General features: G+C 34.9%; 2 protein-coding genes across 2 annotated transcripts; both read right to left on the bottom strand.

The window, feature by feature from the left end:
- Positions 1-6650: 6650 nt before the first annotated feature.
- LOC125863029 (probable pectin methyltransferase QUA3) lies at positions 6651-13837 on the bottom strand. The gene is made up of 8 exons (XM_049543169.1): positions 13331-13837; positions 13037-13255; positions 11706-11909; positions 11412-11622; positions 11066-11327; positions 10513-10887; positions 10052-10147; positions 6651-7233 (listed from the first exon to the last, which is right to left on the bottom strand). Exons 1-8 carry the CDS (start codon positions 13538-13540, stop codon positions 7011-7013), a joined length of 1800 nt encoding a protein of 599 aa, XP_049399126.1. The 5' UTR covers positions 13541-13837; the 3' UTR covers positions 6651-7010.
- A 694-nt stretch (positions 13838-14531) lies between these two features.
- On the bottom strand, positions 14532-20824 carry LOC125863062 (COP9 signalosome complex subunit 1). The gene is made up of 6 exons (XM_049543213.1): positions 20332-20824; positions 17950-18270; positions 16134-16250; positions 15948-16033; positions 15142-15376; positions 14532-15051 (listed from the first exon to the last, which is right to left on the bottom strand). Exons 1-6 carry the CDS (start codon positions 20716-20718, stop codon positions 14875-14877), a joined length of 1323 nt encoding a protein of 440 aa, XP_049399170.1. The 5' UTR covers positions 20719-20824; the 3' UTR covers positions 14532-14874.
- Positions 20825-22598: the final 1774 nt, after the last annotated feature.

The raw sequence follows: 22598 nt of genomic DNA, 5'->3' as shown, positions 1-22598 counted from the left end.
GGCCAAAAAATAGATGGATCTGTGGTTCTGATTTGGGCTTTATTTCCCACTTGTAGCTGGTCCATTTTTATGAATTCCTATCCGTCCTAATGAATGTGCTAAGTCAAGGATATTTATTTGAAAGTCGAAACGAACACGTCTGTTATATTTCACACTAGATCTTCAACGAGTTGTTCTATCCATCCTTTAATGAATTCTAACTTTTCTTAATGAATGTGTTAAATCGAGGAAATTTGTAAAGATGGTGCATTGCCAATTTATTTCATAAGTTGGAACGAACACGTCAATTATATATTGAAATTCTTTAATGAATTCTTACTCTTTCTAATGAATGTGTCAAGTCAAGAAAAATAGCAAAGATGGTGCATCGCCTATTTTTTCAAAAGTTAGAACGAACACGTCTACTATTTACTGTATCAACCAATCATTCTATATTAGTCAAATTGGAACCCTTTCATGTATTTCATTCCTTCGGTCCTTCCTACTCCAAGTCAAGGAAATCAACAACAATGGTGCATCGCCTATTTATTTGGAGATGAATGAACACGTGGATTATATTATTGTACTAGACATTCAACTAGTCATTCTATTTTATCATATTGAAATCCTTTCGTGAATTCTAACTCTTTCTTAATGAATGTTACGAGTCAAGAAAAATAGCAAAATCAGTACATCGCCCATTTATTTATAAATTGGAATGAACATGCCTACAATATATTAATGTACTATACCTTCAGGCTTCAACCAGTCATTTGAGCTTTGTCAAATTGCAACCCCCACCCCCACCCCAACCTTCTTTTGTTGAAATAACAAATATCAAGAAAAATAAAAATCTTAAACACGTAATGAATCTTGAAATATTATTTCTACATATTATCTTTTATTACATTAGTATTCAGGATGTTTTATCAACTACTTATTAGATGCCATCTCTCACCAGTCACCGTATAAATATGAAATAACACAATCTTTAAATATATAAACAAGAAAAAAATATGTTACTCATAAATTTTTGTCCCTACTATCATTTTACTTCAATCGTTGTGATACAATGTCGAGGCATAAATGGTTGTTCTTCGGATTTTTCCACTTGATATTATTAATATTTTTGATTAAATCATTCAACAAAATACACACAGTAACAAAAATAGCTTTTAGCGGTAGTAAATATATACATTAACAAAAAATATAAAAGTCTTTACTAGCACTAGTTAATAATCACTAGATCCAATGTCGTTATAGGTTTTAGGGACATTTACGAAGAGTAATAATTGCCTCTAAAAAAACATATTTAACAGTAATTATGTTATTCTCGTTAATTAATTGTCGCAAAAGATCATTTTAGTGTAATGCCGATTTAATTAGCATTATTTTAGAGGAAATTTCTACAAACCAACATCATTCTGGTTTCTGTAGAATGTACCTCTTCCGTCTCAAATTATATGTCGTAATATTTTAAAATAGTTATCCAAATTATTTATAATTTTAGAAGTTTAAGATAAAATATATACACATATTATATTATTTTAATTATAGAGTGATGTTATAAATTATGATTGTTTAAATACCAATAAACAGTAAAATAGTTTAAAAGTACTCTTTCTGATTAATGTTTTTCAAAACATGTAAAAGATAACCACGATCTATAATTTGAAACGAAGGGGGAGTAATATTTTGAGCAAACGTTCTCCATTTTTTTTTATAGCGGTACTTGCATTGTTGGCAACAACTTCGATAATATGCATTTTTACATTTCATACATTGATTGGTAAAACATAGTATAGTACTTTGAAGATTGATGTATATCCTCTTCAAAGAATTAATAACCTCCTTTGTCATTTAACACGTTACTATACATTACAATTGCTGATAGTTCAAAATATTTAAAAGGCATAAGAAAAGATTATACCAGGTAAAAAAATTTGTCTGACTTACGAAATTCAAAAATATCACATAAATTGGGACATGAGAAGTATATGAATTAGGGGCACTCTAGAAAAACATTTCAAAGGAAGTAACAAATTGTATCAAAAGTTTCGAGATATAGTAATAGTCTTGTTTGATTAGTTGCAAGTTGATGTCTCTTTGACATGAAAAAATTAGAAGAAAAGGTCCATTGTGGAGGTTTTAAGTTTAATTTGTGTTGAAGCCGCCATACATGCCATGTTTGAAGCCTCATGAGTCATGAATATTGTTGGGCACTCTATCACCATCACATTAAATAGCATTTACTAATTACTAAATTTGGTTAATTATTCTTATAAGCTCTAACCCACTGTCTAACTGTCTAAGCCTCTAAGTAGTAGAGCCATCCTTGTCCAAGGTTTGTTAATTTGCCATCTCCTTGTCCTAAAATTATACCGTGTAAGATAGGTAATGAATAATTTAAATATGTGCTTATATTATCAGAAGCAGAGTCAGAATTATTTTTATTAACTGAGTTCTGAATATAATATTTATATCCATCGAATGGATTTCTTAAAATAAATATAAGGTTTGAGCTAAAATAACTGAAATTTGCTGAACCAGTAGTAAAAAGGACAGGCTATGACCCGGCCATGTACACCATATATTGAATCTTCTCATCTTCTTCATATATTTACTTTGTAATCGCAAGACATTGACTGACCTTGTTGAGCTAGAAATGTTAAATTTTGATGTTATAATGAGTATGGATTGGTTCTTTATATATTAATTCTCTTTAACTAGTGAAAATCATGACTTTGCGGTTAGAGAGGGTTAGAGTCCTACATTTGTTGGAGAATGGATTAGTTGTCTTCTTATATTGACTTGGACAATCAATCCCTCTTGAGCTTGATTTCGGGTTGAGTTAGACTCTGATTTCATATTTTTACATGGTATTAGAGCTAGGTATATATCCATTTGAACTTCCGGTCCATGCTCCAGTTGGATCTAAGAGTGAAGGGGTGTTGGAATGGATTAGAATCTCACATTGGTTAGGAAATGAACTGATGGTCTTATTATATGGTCTTGATTAATCCTCTCCTCTTGAGCTAACTTAGATTTAAATGTCATATCTTTACATGTTATGATATGCCTCTTTTTGTTAGGTTCAAAATTAATATTCATGCGTGTATACATACATTTGTATATTGTTTTGTCTTTTTGTATAAACACTCGTGTATGGTTCGAGTAGATGTGAGATATCATATCACACGGTTCTAATTAATTCGTGTTAAATGACTATAGGAGTCCAGGACCATGTTATCAATATTCAATTAAAAGAAAAGAATTGCTTTTATAGTGAAAGAAATGTCAATTCAAGAATTGCAAAAAATGCAAGTTGGAGGGGAAATTAGTAGTTATAATGACCCCAGTAGCATTAATTTGAAAGGAGTTTAATGCAATCGATCACCTCTTTCCTACAAAATTTTTGGCTCACAATATGAACCATATTTTATAAGCAACGTTGACAACTTCTGTCAATTCATAACGATATAATCTAGAACTAGTTTATCTTTAAAGAATAAAAAAAGCATATTAATAAATATAAATATTGATAACTAGCACTTCATATAAATGTTATTAAAAACTTTAGTGAGACTAAATGTAAAATTGTCATTTTGTTGTAAAGATACACGTATATATTCTTATCCCATATTATTTTTTGACTTTCCTCGATGAGAATTCTACCTCCACTACTGATTATTATAATCTTGTTAAATTTGTTTTGAATATCGGTTAAAGTGGTCAATACCTTACATGCATAAATGACCAGACCACATATATTAAGTGCTCTAGGCTCTAGGCTAGCATTAAGAAACCTAACATGCACTTAAATTTTGTATCGATCGACTTCACATCATATATAGTTGTATAAAATATGTACTTTTAGTAGTGATTTAATAACTTTTGACAACTCTCTTGTTATATACTTTATCATTTCTCTTAATTACTTACTCTTTGGAATATATACAAACTTTTTTATGTGAACTAATTATATGGCACATTAAATTGAAAGCTAAAAAGTGGAACTAGAAACGCATTCTCACCTAATGAAGACAATAAAAAGTACTGTTTCAATGATGTAAACACCTAGTTTTTGAATAGTATAATATTGTGTGGTGATTTATTTTACACGTTACAATTATAAGGCCCTACAAACTTGTTCATGTTTTTCTTCATTGTGAACATAAGACTTCAAATTGCCACTCTTAGTGAAACACAAGTTTTGACTATGTATATATTATTATTGTCAAACTTGTCATTTTACTTCTTCTACTTGAAAGCAACAATTCGTTGATTAAAGATATATATATTGGATGAACGTCTTGATATAGACAATATTATATATACGTATGATTTTTTATACAATTAAGTCATATCGCGGCTTGTTATCACCGGTCGTCTTATAAGTGAATTTACATTTGGTGTACTAGTGTGTGTCGAATTTTTATTTGACAAAACAATATTGAAATTCATTAATCATGAAAAGTCATTTTTTGAATATTGGGATATTTCAATTTTCTATTATACAAACTAAACTCATTTGAAATCGTACAAAAGGAAAAGTAAATGGATGCGAGTCATCTGACCTATTTGAATCATGACTATATCTGCTATTATGATGTTCAAAGTCAGTAGAGAAGAAATTTTGACTATTTGAGCATCAACAATTGATTTTTTTTTAAATCTCATATTTAGACTCCACAAGAATTTGTCAATATTTTTGATTTTTTTTTGTTGCTAAGGTGTTCCGGCCTCCTTTTTTTTTTGGTTGGTTGGATTTTGCAAGTCTTGTGTTAGTCTTCTTTTTTCCTTGGGCTATTATAAATTTGGGCTATCATATATTCTCGTAAGGTAAAATTTACATATATTCTATTTTTTCTAGATCCTAATTCCTATCGATAGAAACTAAATTGCTGTTGTTAATGCGTTCCCTTATGTTTGTTTGGTACTATCCAAAGGTTTGGCAGATATACATTATTCAGAATTTAGACTATGTTAGTATATAATGTAATCATATAGTTCTTTCTTTCTCTCATATATATATAATGATAGTATTCAGGTCAACCTGCTTAGGTACATTTCAACTATGTATCTGCAATCTTCTACCTACATAGGCATCGAGTTACCTTGTCCCTCGGGACTTTAGTAAATGACAAGAAATGAATTAAAATGTTGTCTCTACTACTATCTCCATTCTCTGTCCACTTTTAATTATCATAGTTTTCTTTTTAGAGTCAAACAAAAATAATTTTGACTAATATTTTACAATGTATTATTTCATCATATCGATATGCAGAAAATTGGAATTTATAGCACTTTTCGTATAGTTTTTGAATATTTAAATTTTTTGTTTAAAATATTGAATTAATGTAATCTAATTTAACTTTGAAAATTAGTCAAATTGATTTTCGAAAAACAGAACATGACAATTAAAAGTGGACAAAGGGAGTAGGATTTAAACACCTTGATCACTATTTTATGAAAAATAAAAGTTAAATTCAACTTAATTAAGTATTCATTTATATACTTTTTAATTTCTTTCATGTGCTTGGAACGTCACGATTAAGCAAATATTCCCTAAAATAAAACAAGTAAAAAGATAGTGGAGCCAAAAAAAAACCCATTATAAATGAAAGACACCAGATGAAATGAGGAGCCAATGGACAGTGCAGGAGCTTTAGGAGCAAACAAAATGCATGAGTGTAACCCGTGATTAATTTTATACTTTTGGGACCACTCTATTTCAAACTCTTTTTACTCTGTGCCAGCCAGAACAACTTTGTTGAATCACATGCAACTGTATCAACAATCATCACCTTTCTGACACCCAAGAATTTTCTTTAACATGAAAAAAGGTACCTCATGATGAACAAAGTTACTCGATATCTATACTATACTAAGTGGGTGAAATTACTATGTTAATCAGCTTTCATTCAGCCGGTTACAGTAAAAGCAGCAAACATGACATGTTGGCTCCTAAGTTTGTTGACAATAACTGCCAATAATGAGGAATGCACACAGACAATAAACTTAGATCAGGGAAGAGCCTAATAAAGGCTATTCATTCATGTAAAGAACAACAGGATGAGAAAAGCCCCTGTAAGGTGGGTGATTTTGTTTGACTGAACATGCCCAACTCAGTTGAACTTGCAGAAAAGGGTCCTCATTATGTGCAGCAGATGTTCTGTGTGAAAAGGAAGCCGAAAACAGCACCCAAGTGTGTGGCATAACGGTCAATGAAATTAGTTAAAGCCATGAAAATACAAAGGTTCATATCTCTATAGAGACAAAAAAAAACGTTAGGTAAATTACTTGGTACTTGTGCTAGTGGAAGGTAATTGGTACCAAATGAATAATCAAGGTGTGCACAAGCTTGCCAGGCACAGATGTGAACCAGAGATGTTTGAAAGTTTGGAATTTGGTGAAAATTGCTAAATATATGATTTACTGGAATTTTTCAGCTCCCTGCATTGTGTATGGACTGCATGATGTTGAGATTTAACAGGATGAGGAATAGACACAAACAATGCAGTTTACTCTTCTAAAACGACTATTCAAAAACATTCAAGTTTTTGGAGATAAAATACATATGCAAGTAAAACAAAGTTCCTATGCACACAGAGGTGTCCACATATGATGTAAAAGAAACAAAAGAAATAAGGAAAAGGAAGGATTGAACATAGTCAAGCAAGAAATGAGAAGCCAATGTCATTGCCCTAAAACTATATTATAAATATGATGCAGCAACTAGTTATTGCCACTTCATACCATGCAACTTTTGCCAACTTGAGTCTGGTAAACAAGAAGCCACCTGGCTGGTCTTTTTCTACTACCAAAGAAGTTCAGAGAGTTTGTAACAGTGATACTATAAAAAAGAATTTACAGTTTTCCCTCATCCTTGTACACTTCCATTTAATTCTACATAAGCTAATTGAAGAGACAAGAAAGAAGTAGAATAGATGCATCATTTGAAACAAGTTATTGGGACTTAATAATGAGACAAAAAGGATATACCTACATTACAAAAACAAAAGGATCAATCAGTAGGATGCAGAAGGTAGCTTCCAAAAATTCTTCGTGGCTACCAAGATTTTCTCCCTTCCATGTGATTCAGGTTCTTTCTCATGAATACTTGCCGTCCATCTTACAGCAGGAGCAATACGCTCTACTTTGTCTATCACTTCAGGAGAATCCCGAATTATAACAGTTCCTTGAGGTCGAAGAATTCTATCAATTTCCACCATCAAATCCACAAGGCTGCACCTGGAAGAATGTATAAATGGTTCAATCACTTTGCAACTAAGGGGCTTGGTTCAAAACTTTCGCTAAATTTGGTGTATCATGCATGCCCGTCAATGAAACCTAGCACAGCCTTACATCTCTTTTTTTGGTATAATTCCAGCTCTTTGTCTATCTCATGACTAAGAGGGCTGAGAAAGAATTATTCCCTATAAACAAGTCTAACATCAATTTAACTGGCAGAGAAAAGCATGGCCAATTACAATTTTTAGATTTCAAACCTCTTCTCTTATTACCAACTCCTTACATGCTGAATGACCCTTAGGAATAAGAATACATTTCTATTTAACCTTTTCAAAAACTAACAAGGTATTAAGTTTACTGCATCATCTCCATGCAGATCAATTATATCTTAGAGGCTAGGAGCATTCTACAACAGTTATGTCTAGGGAGGAGAAAAAAGATGCATTAATGTTTAACCTTGATAAATTAATCAACGAAGAAATATACTGCTCTCAAAATTCAGATCATGAGTGTACTTGTGATTCTACTGTTCACCTAACTTTATTAGGGTTGTTTGAAAATTAAAAAAATACCATCAGAGAAGAAATTCATCTCTAGAAAAAGAAGATAGAGTCTATATTCCACTAGAAAAAGTGCTCTGCTCTTGACTTGAAATTTGTTCAAGGAAACCACAAGTTTTTGGCTGATAGGTTTACAAGGGAGGTTACAACACAACATCCACTGGTTGGTATCAGTGGATAGTTAGCTATAATACATAAGGTGAATTCAAATGATGGTTATTTCCCAAATTCTCAGCAAGTGCAAATAGTAAAGCATTATTCGTCACTGAAACCAGATACAAGATGAATGGTTGCAGAACTTTATGTCGAATACTGATCCAATAACGATAGAAGATGAAATTCAATGTGTACACAAATAACTATCATGCTTCATGCAATGTCTACATGCAAATGAACCAATGCAGCAATTCGTTTCCAAAATCTCAACCCAGAAGTTGTAACAGAAAGTATAATCAGAGCATACTGGTATTCAAGTCCTCAAGATTTACTGATGTTCTATAGTTAAAATATTGATGTCTAAACATTGGGAGTGGGGGAAATGTTGATGAGTTCAGGAAACCACTATGACATGATAGCCTAAAAGAGGCTGCCATGGACATTTTGGGTTAGTAAAACCAGATTAATTGGAGGCTACCCTAAAACCCTAATCCATGCATGCATAAAATAAAGGGGCTACATATTTTCTCTGGAGGCATCTTGAAAATTCCATAACATCTTGGAAATTTCACAAGGAGATCAAGACATCGACTACATCATCTTTCTCAAAGTTCTTTGGTTCTCAAAGTTGGCTATTCCCATGTATTGATGCCTAAATGTTGAGGGTGTGCCAATGTTGGCGAGGTTAGGAACCCCATTATTATATGATAGCCAGAAAAGAGGATATCTTGGTTGGCAATTCTCAGGTATTCACCCACTTACTTCATGAGAGGAAACAAGCTCTCTCGAAAAAAGTAAATTAAAGCACATAGCTTTTGTATAAAAATATTACTCAATTCCAAAATGATTTTACACAAGGCTTCATGGTTTTTATATAGGCCACAAAATCTAAGTACAAAGCTTAAAAATAGATTTTGGGGCATGAGACCCTCTATAGACCAAAAGAATAGAACAACTATTGCATCAAATAATTTTTGGAACCAAGTCAGGACCACATTTGTCAATGATTCTTAGAGAAATTTATTAAGTTATTAAGTACTTAAAGATATACATTTATATGGATGTGTATGTGTGTTTCTGAATCCTGCTCATACAGTATAATGGTATACTTCCAAGGGACTGGGTTCGTTTCAATCTCAACAGAGGCAAAAAAAATATTTCTTCTCGTATGTCTAAGCCTTGTTACTTGTTAGGCAGTTAAATGGTAACTATGTCAGAGAGAAGTAACAGGTACCCCTGAATTTGTCAAGATGCACATGAGATAGCCATGATGCAACAACCATCATCAAAATAAATAAATAAACATAATGGTATTCTACTCATAAAACAACTAGATTTCAACATAATCGGCTATACGCATTCTCAGACATATTACTCCATTTAAGTTCATCTTAGTCCAATATTATACAAAATAAAACTAGAAATTCTATGTATTTTCTACTAACACATCAATTTCTGACATGACTAAAAGGCTCCTACAAAAATAATGGACCTAAAGTAGACTTAATAACATGACTAAAACTTAATCCCAACTAATTGGTATCACCTTCGCCTATATAAATTTTCTACTTCTGTTGTGCTTTATCTTGGACTAGTTCTGATTATTCCTTTTGAGACAACTTCTTCTCATAGTCTCATTGATTCCAAGAGATTGTACACTACCTCTTGTTCAAGACAAAGAGATTGTATTCAAACCATATGATGATCTTATTTTAGATCTTAATTACTATCACCAAGGTATTGTATATAATTATTTCTAGATAAGATTAATTTCACACATAACCCAAAAATACTGATACAATTCATTTGCAATGAAATCAGATCAATAGTTCAGCTATATTAGTGTTTGTAAAAAACATGTCGAAATAACTACTTGGATTAATATAGTTTTTGCATCACTTAAATGCTCAAATAACTGAAATATCATACAAGATATCATTTCTCTCATCAATAATTAATACGCAATATAGTTTTACATTGTATTAATAGATAAGCTGCCTTCTCTAGAAATAGGTGAGAACTTTCATGTTCAATTGGAAATATCTAATTACAGATAATTAAAAAAAAAAAGAGTATAGAAGAATCCAGAAGATTAGACATACCTGATCTTGCCAGAAACGGGATCCTTTATGAGAGATTCTATGGCACCCACGTGAATCAGATCATAAGTCCGAGGATATGTTGAGAAAGGCTCACACCTGTGACACGAGTGGTAAATGGAGTTCATTAGTTGAAGTGAATAACCAATCTATCCATTTCCTTTGGGGAAAGAACAACATGAAGCAAGAAGCTAATGTCAGCACTTATCATGTGGAGGTTTCATTTTTCCATGGCTCTGTAAGTTTTCGGATAAATAAATCACTAGGGGATGAGCCTTTGAGTAAGGAAAGAACTTTCCAGACATAAAGAATAAAGAAAGAGAATTTGTATCATAAAACTCGCTGTCTAGCAGAAAGGATTTAGACTTTTTTTCTTAGAAAAAGGGATAATGATCCAGAATCCAGTCAACCATATACTTCTAAGAATGACTATCAAATATGTGATAGAAAAATTCTTGACCCACCAGTCGTGGTAAACTCCAATAAGGCCTCTGTCATAAATGACATCAAGTGTTAAAGGCTTTTGTGCTGGAACAACATTCATCACCCAGATTGGATCTGATGATAATGCTGCAGCAAATCCTCCAAAAAATGCATTCATGTCCATGACATTACGAACTGATGAAGTTCCTAGTTTCAAGTTCAATGAACTCTTATAATATGCAACTCTCCGTGCCCATCTTCTTGAGTCAGCTTCAAACACATCCACACCATTTTTAGTTACAATTGCCCTAGAAGGAGCTTTCGTCAGCCTCGCTGGCCATTTTGGAATTTTCCCAATGGCAAATTCTCCTTTGGAAGATGAAGTCCTAGTCACACATTTTTTCAACTTGAAGTACCTGCAATTCATTTGAGACAGAAAAATAGAGATATTTATTTATAAAGCTTCCAACAACAATATGCTTATCAAGGCGAATGCACCAAAAAATTGTTGGAGATCGCAGAAAGATGTAACTGAAGACTATGAAAGGAGAGAAATAAAAAAAAACAATTAGAGAAATCATGAATAAGAATCACCATGCAGCACTTGGATCAACTGATTCATCACACAGCTCAAGCCCAAATTCATTTTGAATAGGAACACATGAATCCCCTTGAGGCTTTTTCCAGATGGCAGTGTTTCCATCTACAACAATCAACTCATAGCACAATGATCTGGCCACTGTTTGGAGATCCGCCCACTCCTTATCTTGCTTGGGCCACTGCACGGGAGGACCAGAAATGACAAGGTGGCCTCCAGGGCGGAGTAACCTGTCAACTTCAATGAAGTATGTTGCATCTGCATGGCAAACTCTTCTGTCAGGGTTTTCAGACAAGATATATAAAGCACCTTGACAATGACCATGGAACTCAGAGAACTCACTATATGCAGTAAAAGGAATCAAACACCGTGAACAATGAACCAAATCAAATGAGAAGGCAGGAAAAGGAAGCCTGCGTGTCCCAAGCATGGCAACAAATGCAGGTATTCCTCGTTCCAAGGCAAACTGTATTTGTGATTTATGTGAATCTCTTGGAGCAAAAGAGAGCGTCAAAATCTCTTCAGAAAGTAGATAGCCACCAAAACTAGCCACCTGCAGCAGGAACGAAATATTATGGTCACAGATTTCGAAGAACATTACTATAGATTCAAAGGAAATGAGCAAAAACAACGCACCCCACATCCCATATCAAGGGCGGTCCTCAAAACTCCACCAGCTATCGGAATATACTGTTTAAGTTTCTCGATATACTGCTCAGCTCCATCAGGAAACATAGTTCCACCACCAGGAAAGATAAAATATGGCCCTTCCTTTTTCATCCATCCTTGGTGTCCTTTCCTGTCAGCTATTTTATTATATGGCATATTCTCATGCCAAATCTGGGAAGAAAGGGAAGGATTAGTGTGACCTTGCACTGGAACATCAAACTTCCATAAGAAAAAAGAAGTGAACAATGCAGCCCTCAACAGAATGGGTTCCATTTAACGCATCTGAGAGGCTCACAATCACATATGCAATGCAACAATTTAAGCAGAATCTAAAAGAAAATAAGAACTGTATATTTAACATATTGAGAGGCTGAATCTAAATAAAATAAGAACGGTATTATTTAACATGTTGAGAGGCTGAGTTTCTTTTTTTGATAACCGTGGTGTTCAGCCTGCTTGCGTGCACCTCGACTAATTCCACAAGATACCTATCACCTCCCACCAGCAACAAGTACTAAGTAACTCTATCCACCAAGACTAGGACAGATAGGAAGAAATCACCTAGTGTTTTTGTCTCAATTGAGATTTAAACTTGAAACCTCATGTTTCTCAACCCACGTCATTGGCAACTAAGACACATCCTTGAGTGCATATTGAGAGGCTGACTTACTAAGAACTGCCACCAAAAGAGGCCCAAGAAAAGGGAAAAGCCACTATCCACATTCATCTAAAAGGAAAAAAGGAAGACTAAAAGAAAACTATTGTGGGATCCATCTAATGAAGCAACAAGTGTGAATACAAGTATTAAGCTGGATCATACATAAGCTGCAGATGGGAATACATCTAGAGGCAACTTAAACATTGTTCGAGGTAGCTATCTCCAGATCACCTACACTAAAATCAACCAAACTGAGGGAACTTATGAATTCAAAAATCACTCAAACTGTTACAACCTAACATAAGCAAAACTATCTCCCCTAACAGCTTAAAACTTTTAAGGGTCACACATTTCAACATGAACTTAGAGCATGCATAATTAGTGAGCCCCATCATCACTGCCATCCATCAAACAAAGTATTACCACGTGCTATTTCAAAGAAAACAATTAGACTCACTAGGAAGGCTGCATCTTGAAACCTAAAGTAAGTAAATACAAGTGTTTCTTCGACACATTTCAGCACAAACTTCTGGGCTGCAGGGTTATTAGCTTCAGATCAATAACAACTAACCAAAGATTCGCCCTTTTCAGCACCAAAAGTAAACCTATGAGATCAGAACAGTTTTTTAAAATGCATTACCTTGTGCAAACTCTCAGGCCATTGAACAGGAACGCGGTAACCTTGTGTCGGTGGAATCAAACAAAGAGGCGTATCCTTAGGCAATGGACAATGTCTTTCCCTATAAAAATTCATCTCTCTACTCAATTGGCTATTGATTCTCGGATCTTCACAAGGCATATAATCCACATAGTCAGCTGAGCATGCATCAATGGCTGTGTTGTGTCTCCCTGATTCTACCTATTCCAAAATTACCATGTCAAAACAAAAAAAAAAAACAGATCGAACAGAACTGAAGCACTAAATAATTTTTACCTGAGCAATTAGGCGACTACGCTGGCGTGGATCCCCAGAGGCAGAACGGAGAAGAGTCTGGCGGCCTGAAGCAGCCAAAGAATCACCCAAAGGAGTACAGAGAAGAAGGAAGAAAATCAAGACTGCTGCAAAGAAAGCTGCTGAAACCAAATCAAGAAGTCGCCATTGTCGAACATTTCGCTTCGATGATGGTAGATTTAAGTGACCCATTTTCAGTATTTTGAGCAGTAGCAGTTAACAATACAACTTCAAGATCCAATCACACATATAGATATGTATATTTACAGAAATTTGAGTGTGGAAGATAAGGATTTGAAGATCTGAAGCATATGTATGAAGTAGATTTGTACTTGCTTTTTCAAGTGAGTGTGGCTTAGAGAAGCTTGCAGAGAGAGGATATTTTTATTCTTTATTTTTTAGTATTTGTTACATTCAGACATTTTGGTGATTTAAAACCTATAAGGGATTTAAAAGAGGAAGTATGGAGATCTATGCAAACATAATTTCTTCGTTAGGTATATTACATTTGACGTTTGTCCCTCTTATAGATAGTTTTTTAGCATTAACTTTTATTATTTTTATTGAATGGTTAGAAACAGTTCAATGTTATAAGTAAAATGTTAAGAAGATATTCGATAAATCTGTGAGCGAGTACCATCAATGTAGATTTCTAAAGTTAAAGTTACTCAGTTTCAAAGGCATGAGGGGATATGGACTTTTTTTACAATTTCAAGTATTTTATAAAGGATCGATGTAGATTATGAAGATATACATAAAAGAATTTGAACGCATAGCATGTGTTCCTTATACAAAGTTTTATCACTCAACCATAATTAGTGATATGTTATATCCCGATTAATAGCTCAACAAGTAAACTATCATTAATTTGTTGTACAAATAAAGCCTGGTTTATATATGGTACCCAAAAAAAAAAACAGAAATGTCGGTGGTTATTTACACTTTCTTCTATCCTTTAGCCGTATGTATTGGTTTAAATTATACCTGGACAGCCCAACAGGGATATCACTTTTTTAAAAAAAGACTAAAAATACGATGATAACTAGGGAGTATAAAACAGACGGTACTAGTGAAGAAAAACAGAGTCATCAACCAAACCAACCAATACAAAATAGATTAAACTCGAAGAATAATGACCATTGATGAATACGTCAGCACATACAAGAATCAACATTATAGGCTAGCTAGATTGAATCTTTCATCTTAACTTATAAAATGAACAAAAAAACAAGGTACTAAATGGCAACGAGTAAATGGATTAGCATTCGTTGATGACACATCACCGAGAAAGGTTGCAGCAAGTAGATCAGGCAAAAATATTTACTTTTTCAGCAACTGGTAAATTTATAAATATGAACAGCAGTCCCCTCTATTATCCAGAAAAAATTATCGAGCCCCCAAAAGATGTGGCTTTCCAAGACTCAACCAACTTCTGTAGACAATGGTCTGGTCAACTTCATATGCAGCATACCTAACCTCGCAATCAAGGAAAACAAAACTGCCTGCTACCATCCTCCTCCTTCGTTTCAATGTTTCCTTGATGTTCTAGCAATGTAGTCATGCTTGAGAAGGTTTGCTCTCAAAAGCATTGATCTCACATCCCGATCGAATTCCTTGCCTGTCTGCAGCACCTTCTGGAATGTTGCATTTCTCTGATCAGCATGTCGTGCATACAAAATTTTGTTGTGCGAGTCAATTCGAGCCTGCAGGACAGTAACAATCATGATTTATATACATTGAAATTGACCAAACACAGCAGATGGATACATAGGTGCATGTTACTAGTCCTTCACCTGAATTTGGTTGTCAGTGATCAAAGCTTCAAGTTCCTTTTCCAACCCGGCAACACTCGTCTTGAAAGCATTAGCCATCATATTCAAATCAACCGAGACAAATGGGTGGGTATACTGTATCAAAGCTTTGCTACGGATTTGATCATACAGTGTCTCAACATGGTCATGCAAATGGATGTCAAGCAATAGATTTGCTTTAAGGTTCCCTAGATACTCCAGACAAGAAGCATAGTGACTGCATCATAAATAAAGACCGAGAGGAAAGAGAAGTGTGAGAAAATCAATTCCAAGACAACTACAGACATCAATAGTTCATTCGATTTTGAACTCATACAAACATTTTAGTTGGATTAAAGAAATAATAGTTTGAAGGAAAAGAGGAACTTGTCAATTATATACACACCCAATGTACAGATGGGCAGGATAAGTCCTCTACGTCTCTTCTTTTCTCCTAGTTCCATCCTTCCTTTCTCTACTAATCCAAGAGGAATAAATGGAACAGCAAATATAGCTGCCACATCCTCATTTACACAATAACTACTATGCCTCGACCCCAAACTAGTAGCGATACTAATTATCGACAACCATTCTATCTATCAGGGGGTTGAACTTGATAAAAGATAAAACAGGACCATCAAATTGCTCAAATAAAATGTCACATATGGAACTCATCAGACAATATAATACATGAAAGGGCATTTCTAACACACACATCAGATCGATAGCATCTACCAATGTTTAGTCCACTGAGACCTTCCTGCATAGTAGATCTAATTCAAAGTATCATAACAGAATTCAAATTTTACCTTGTATAGAAATCATGAATGAGCTCCCTTATCTCGGGTACCAGCTCTAAGAAATTTCTGAAGTTTATATTGTCAATAACTTTGCTCTGTTAAACAAAATCATCTGAATCAGCAACTGACATCGTAATTATTATGCAACTGCGACAATAAAAGCATTTAAGAGGAACAAGAATATTGTATTATTGCCTTCAGTTCTGCTCGGTCAAAACTTGCAAGTGCACAGAGTCCACCATAAGTAGCAACATCTTGTGGTGCAATAACCTCAGTGTAGTTGTTACCTAATTCTGGACCAACTTCCAGGAACTGCAACAACCCAGTGAAATGTCATGTAAATAAAACAAAAGATTCATAATTTCTTCTGTTGTGCAAATTAATCAAGTAAGAAGAAAAGAATAGCAAAACACATGGTAATCTGCTATAAACTGATAGTAGCGAAAGACGAAATAGAAGGCAATTGTGATTAAGTACATCAATTAACATTTACAAATAGACGAAATTAGTTAAGGAAAGCGTATGCACATTATATCTGTCCTACCAAGAACAGCATCAATTTGGATATGCATTTGATGGGCCTAAGGTCGTACTATTGCATTTTGCCTTGCAAAACATTAGTTCAGTTGTTCCTTTTCTTGGTTTTTGGATTAAAATTTCTCCAGCTGCTTGTTTCAAGAGCAGATTGCCACTTCAATCCATTCCAGTAACAAAAGGCAGCAAAGATAACATGCAAATTAACTTGGGCAGATATTGAGCATCTGTAAGACGTTTTTGAATTTCCTTGCAGTACCCTAAATGTAGTGCAAGAGAATCAAGGAAGCAAAAACATTAATAAAATCCAAGCAGAAAACAGGTACCCTTCCCAATTCTACTGCTTTCTTTCTGGATTTCATTCCCTCTGCTGCCTCTATATTTCCCAAATTATCCTGATAACTCCTACCACCTTCATTTAGTTAGGATTTCCTCATGGTTTCTACCAATTCATTTCTTTCTTGATTCATTGGTACTCCCAGCTGACCCATAGTTGCTTCATATCCCATGCATCCCTTCTCTCATAGCATTGTGTATTCGCCAATTAATGGCCTGATGCAACTGCGAGTCTTTTGTTTAACTCATGCATGTTCTTATGGCCACAAATATAATAATACTGCTAAGTATACAAGTTATAGTGATACTTTGGGATGTACAATCAAAAACTACCATACTTTAACACAAGATATTTTGTTGATGAGATAGGTAAGTAAAACAACCAGGATAAGTCCTTTATCTAACAGCCGAAGACAATTAGTTATGACAATTCTAAAGAATAGCAACAAAGCTGTCCAGCAATCTTGCAAAAATCTTAGGCACCACATTGTAGAAGAACAATTCGCCTTGATCAGTATATTTTTGAGTTTTCAGTATAAGAGAGCATGAAAATCGAGAATCAGGGTAAACCGTTAGTAGGTAGTCAAGTATTTACTCTCATCCCAGTAGAAGAGCAAGGTTCTCGTCTGGAGCATCTAGTTGTTCTCTCACCCATATTATTACTATGTGATTTTATTACTATTGTTTTTTGTTTTATTTCTATTTGTACTGTCAATACTTCTCTTTCGTCAATATTTACATCACAACTTTTTACTCTTGCATTTCTTTCAAACCTGTTCAGAAAAATGATTTTCTTGACCAATGGGTTTATTGAGAATAACCTCTCTATCCTACAAAGGATAAGGTCTGCGTACACCTCCCACCCCAAAAAAAAAAAAAACCAGTTGTGGACTATACTGATCATGTTGTTATTGTTGTTGTAAGTGATTTATGTATATAAAGTATTTTTTAGTCTTTAAAGATCAACTGTAATCTGGATAGATTGTTTCTAAAATCATTTCAACCTTCACTAAACTAAGATCATTAAACTAGATAAAGTTTGTTTCTGTGAACCTAGATTAAGGACCATAAAGCACTTGTTATCAATTCAAGACTGAACCACAACTTAATAGGCCTCATTAGTCAGAAATGTGGCACAAACCTTCCGAGCAGCAAGCTTATATTTCTTTGCCTCCAAGTGAGCCAACCCCGCAGCACAACGAAGTTTTGCAACTGTAATAGCATCTAGAGCATCTTGACTCTGCTCCGCCTTACTAACATAGCTTGTAACATGTGTGAACTGGCCCATCTCAATGCTGACCAGAATCGCATTCAAACACATATGGATTATGTGTTTCGCAGTCGTGCAATAATCACGTGTACGAACATAATTCTTAAATGCCTCTCCAAGCTGTCCATGTGCATAGTAGAAATCTCCAAAATCATTGTATCCCATCCTAATGCTCTCTTTGATCAGATTTGTCTACACAGAAAAGTCAAATGAGCTCCACTTGAGCAATAAAATTAGATTAATAAGTCAAACAACCAGAAATAAAAAGTAACAAAATAATGAAAATGAAATAGCTAAAAAGGAAATCTAATGGAAGGATACAATGGCGCCAAGATGAAGAAAAAGGTAGTAATTCAAGCTTAACAGATGAAGTGTAAGCCTAATCAAAAGGATTTCTTATGTGTTAAGTTCATAACAGGTAATAGTTAATACGGCAATATCATAACAGTATGCCTGGTCAATAATATGTCAACTTCTTGATTCCTTTTGTAACTATGCATCTTATTGATACCTTAATTAAAGTTATAATTTTACTTCATCAAAAAAAAGGTCAACTTCCGACATATTTATGAGTTAAAGGGGGAATAATGGCAAGAACAAATGAATGGAACACTAGACTGTTCCATAAAGTGTGAGACCGGTGTAGACGGCAATAAGAAATCTTTTTTGTTCCACTAGCATTAAGGCGAGGAGAAAATACCATCTTGAATGGATATTTGATCAACCTTAGTGGAAGATGATGGATTCATCGAGAAGAGTCACACCCAGTCATGCATGTCATTTACCTTTTTTTCCCGACGATGTGTTTGTTGATTAAAAAATTGGACTTGTCAAACCAAAAAAACAATTGGCCTGATCTAATAAATCTGAAACAAATGTACTTTGGAGTAAGAAGAGTGGAGTAATCTGTATTTCCATGAAAATGGTAAAAAGTAGAAAGCTAGTTCTTCAAAAAGAACTTTAAATTCCCCCAAAATCCATATCACTCAAGAAAGTCTAACCATATTGATCAATCTGAAACCCACTTGGCTAGCACCTTTGACTATCCCCACTTAATCTTCCCTTTAGGCAAAGTAAATATATCATGAGGGTACATGTAACGAACCGTGCAGCACCGAATGAATCAAACAACAACATCAGGTAAAGAACTGGTCAGAGAGGAAGTTTCTCGTAAAATGCAGGCCATAACACAACGAGTATACATGTCTATAAACTTACAAATACAAGTTTTTTCTCAATTGTCTATACCACAGAATACAATGAACGTATATGTATTCTTATTCCAAGGATAGATGTTTGAGTAACCCTCCGTTGTTTTTCGCTCTTTTTTCCTCTTCTTTTGTAATTTTTGCATACACTCTAAGCAGTTCGGAATTTTGATCTAAAGTAGAAATATATCCTATTAAAAAAAATGCTTGCCAGACAAGGGAAGGCACAAAATGATGGGGAAAATTGGGTGTGGTCAAGCAGGTAACTAACCAGTATCTACTGGGAGTTGAAAATGTTTCATAAGGGTACAATAGCTCCTATTAGTGTCAATTTCAGATTAATTATAACCATGACTGATTTATTTTTCCTATTTAGGTAATGAATTGGAATTGGTTTAATTTTTTTTATGAGTCACAATTTTCATTGACACAAGGTTGTAACTAAAAGTACATCAGACATGGTTACTTACAAGGAACTGTTACTAAGATACTAACTCCTGAGTGCCTAATGTATCATGATGAAAAACTATCCCAGCAAGCTTACCCCTTCCATATCTTATCAATAACATGTTTGTTGCTTCATCTTAACCAAATGGATACATCCGTAAGTATGTGCTATAATTGAGAAAGATAGAACTAAAAGAACGAAGACAAAACCATAAATTTACCTTGATTAAGAACACAGAATAAAATTCAACACACACATTAGCCACCACCATCCTAGTTCCCTAGCAACCCCTTTCCTAATTATCGATAATATAACCTGAATGTTTTCACTATCTAATTATGAACAGCAACTTACTAATTTATAATTATATCATGTTGTTTCTGATTATCGAGATTTTGATATCAAAAATAAAAATTAATCTAATCATATTTAGCTTCCAGAGTTATCTAAATCGACTCTTATACGTGAAAAGTGCAGAAAACAATTGTAACAAAGGAATAACAAGCTAATTTACTAAACATTAAGCAGACAATGAAGGGTGTCGATGAAAGCAACGAAGATTTAGACAGAATAAAAGTTTTCTTCAAAGAAAGATACCCTATAAGCGTTGAGTTCGCTCTCAAGCTTCTCCTTCCTCAGATCAGCCCGGCGATCCACAGAGTCAGCCCAAGCAGAGTCTGACCCATAATTAGTGCCCAAACGTCCATCGATTTTCTGCACAACCTCACGGAACAATTGTGTGTTTTCCCCTTTCTTAATCTCATCATAGGCCATTCTCAAAGCCTCCAACTGCATTGAAGAATTGCCACATCGATCGGCTATGAATAGAAGCCTCATGATTTTTGTCCGGCCACTGTATAAGGCAGCGTACGCCTCAATATCGAGCTGCTCGCTACTGATAATCGGCCGGTGACGCTGGGTGTTTTCATCGCCGTTGGAGTAGATCTCGTCGGCTATTAGCCCTAAATCCTCGTCGGGTTCCATCGGATATTAATTTGTCGAATGTTCGATCGGAGCTAGGGTTTTGCTCCGTCTTTTTACCACTTCCGGGAGCAACACTGAGAAGAAAAAACTTGAACTGTTACTGCACGTGTGTGACGTTCACGAATTTTATATTATTAAGTAATGGGCCTACTAAGCCCGCATCCTGAAAATTTTCGACCCGTTTCCTGCTATGGCCCAGTTTGCAGAAGTTAAAGGTAAAAGAAATAGGCGAAATGGTCTAATAGACCCCTGTACTTGTATGAGTTTGTATTGTGAACCCTTCTACTTAACTCTTTATTAATTGAACCCTTAAACTTAATAAAACACTATTTATCAAACCCTCTGACCATTGACTAGGCTTATGTGGCATCAATATGGTTGAGTTGGCAAAAGTGTGTGAATTCACTCTCGTTAAGGCGAGTGATATCCTATCTAAGTTTTAAAAAGTATTAAAAAATAAAAAAAATAGAAAAATAAAACAAGAAAAACTTTTAAAAAAATAACTAAAAAAGGCTTTCTTCTTCCGCCAACCGGTTCACCTCCATTTTTGGCCATCTCCATCCCTGTCCAATCCATTTTTCTTTCTTCTTCACACTCTTGTCATCTTCTTTAGCAGATCTTCGCACTGGCACCTAGAGAGAGACGACGCAAGTCAGTGGAAGAAGAACGAGGCGGGTGAGGGTGGGATCCGGTCACGACAGCAAAGAGATTTTTCAATCAGATCTGGTGGCCATGGTGCAACGGAGATGGAGACAGGTGAGGAAGAGAGAACGTATGGTCACCGGCAAGAGTTGCAACGACGACTGAGACAACGGCGAGGAGCCTCCTAACATATTTGTACACCGGAGACAGTAAGGAGTTTCTTGGCCTTCTAATACTCCGGAGAGGATGGAGAGCATAGCGGTCGGTGATGGTGAGGAGCGAGGAGCTGGTGCAGCGGCTTAGGGTTTCTGGATTTGTGGAGGTTAGAGAAGGAGGAAAGAAAATGGTGAGGGTGTGCGATGAAGATGGAGGTTGGTGGGGGAGATCGTATTTGTGGTCTCGCCGGCAAGAGGAGCGGCAACAGCAGCGACTTTTTCCGGCAGTTGGGCCATTTCACAGTGAAAATGGAAGATGATGTGAGGAGACCCAAACTTTTAATTTAAAATAATAAATTAAAATTTAATTTGTCAAAATTGATCAAAACTTTATTATTTTTCTTTTGTCAAAAAAGAAATTATTATAAAAATAAAAAATGATGTGGCAAATTTTATCTGACATGGCGTGTGACATCAGCGCGATTAAGAATCACAATGAGTTGAAAGGGTTCAATAGGTTGAGTTTAGATGGGTTCAGGGGTCCAGATGAGGTAAGTAGAAGGATTCACAATACAAACGCATACAAGTACAAGGGTCCACCAGATCATTTTGCCAAAGAAGTAAACAAAAATTGGATAAGTACTCTATTTATATTTATTTGGCGGAATGACTTGGGAGACCCCTGTAGTTGGCTCCGTTTGTCAGTTGGATCCTTCTACTCATCACTTTGTCAACCAAACCCTGAAACTCATCAAAACACAATATTTTAAACCCCTCTAACCATTGACCGAGCTTATGTGACATTAATATTGGTGAGTTGGAAATATGCGTGATTATACGCGCTTCAAAGCGAGTTAAAACAATATTTTACTTTTAAAAAATTCAATTCAACAAAATTAAAAAATAAAATTCATCTTTTTCAACCCTCCTTCACCCACACCCACTTTTTCTTCTTCTCCTCCAGCCCTCTCTCTTCTACCCCTCACCACAGCCCTCAACTTTCTTCTTTCTCGAGCCTCACATTCACTCTTCTCCGCCTCTTCTTCTTTTTTTTTTATACAAATCAGTAGCCTCAACTTCTTC

The sequence above is a fragment of the Solanum stenotomum genome, chromosome 1 (assembly GCF_019186545.1).
Source record: "Solanum stenotomum isolate F172 chromosome 1, ASM1918654v1, whole genome shotgun sequence".
Taxonomy (NCBI): domain Eukaryota; kingdom Viridiplantae; phylum Streptophyta; class Magnoliopsida; order Solanales; family Solanaceae; genus Solanum; species Solanum stenotomum.
Note: the sequence above shows the minus strand (reverse complement) of the source record. Positions and strands in the feature narration are given on the sequence as shown.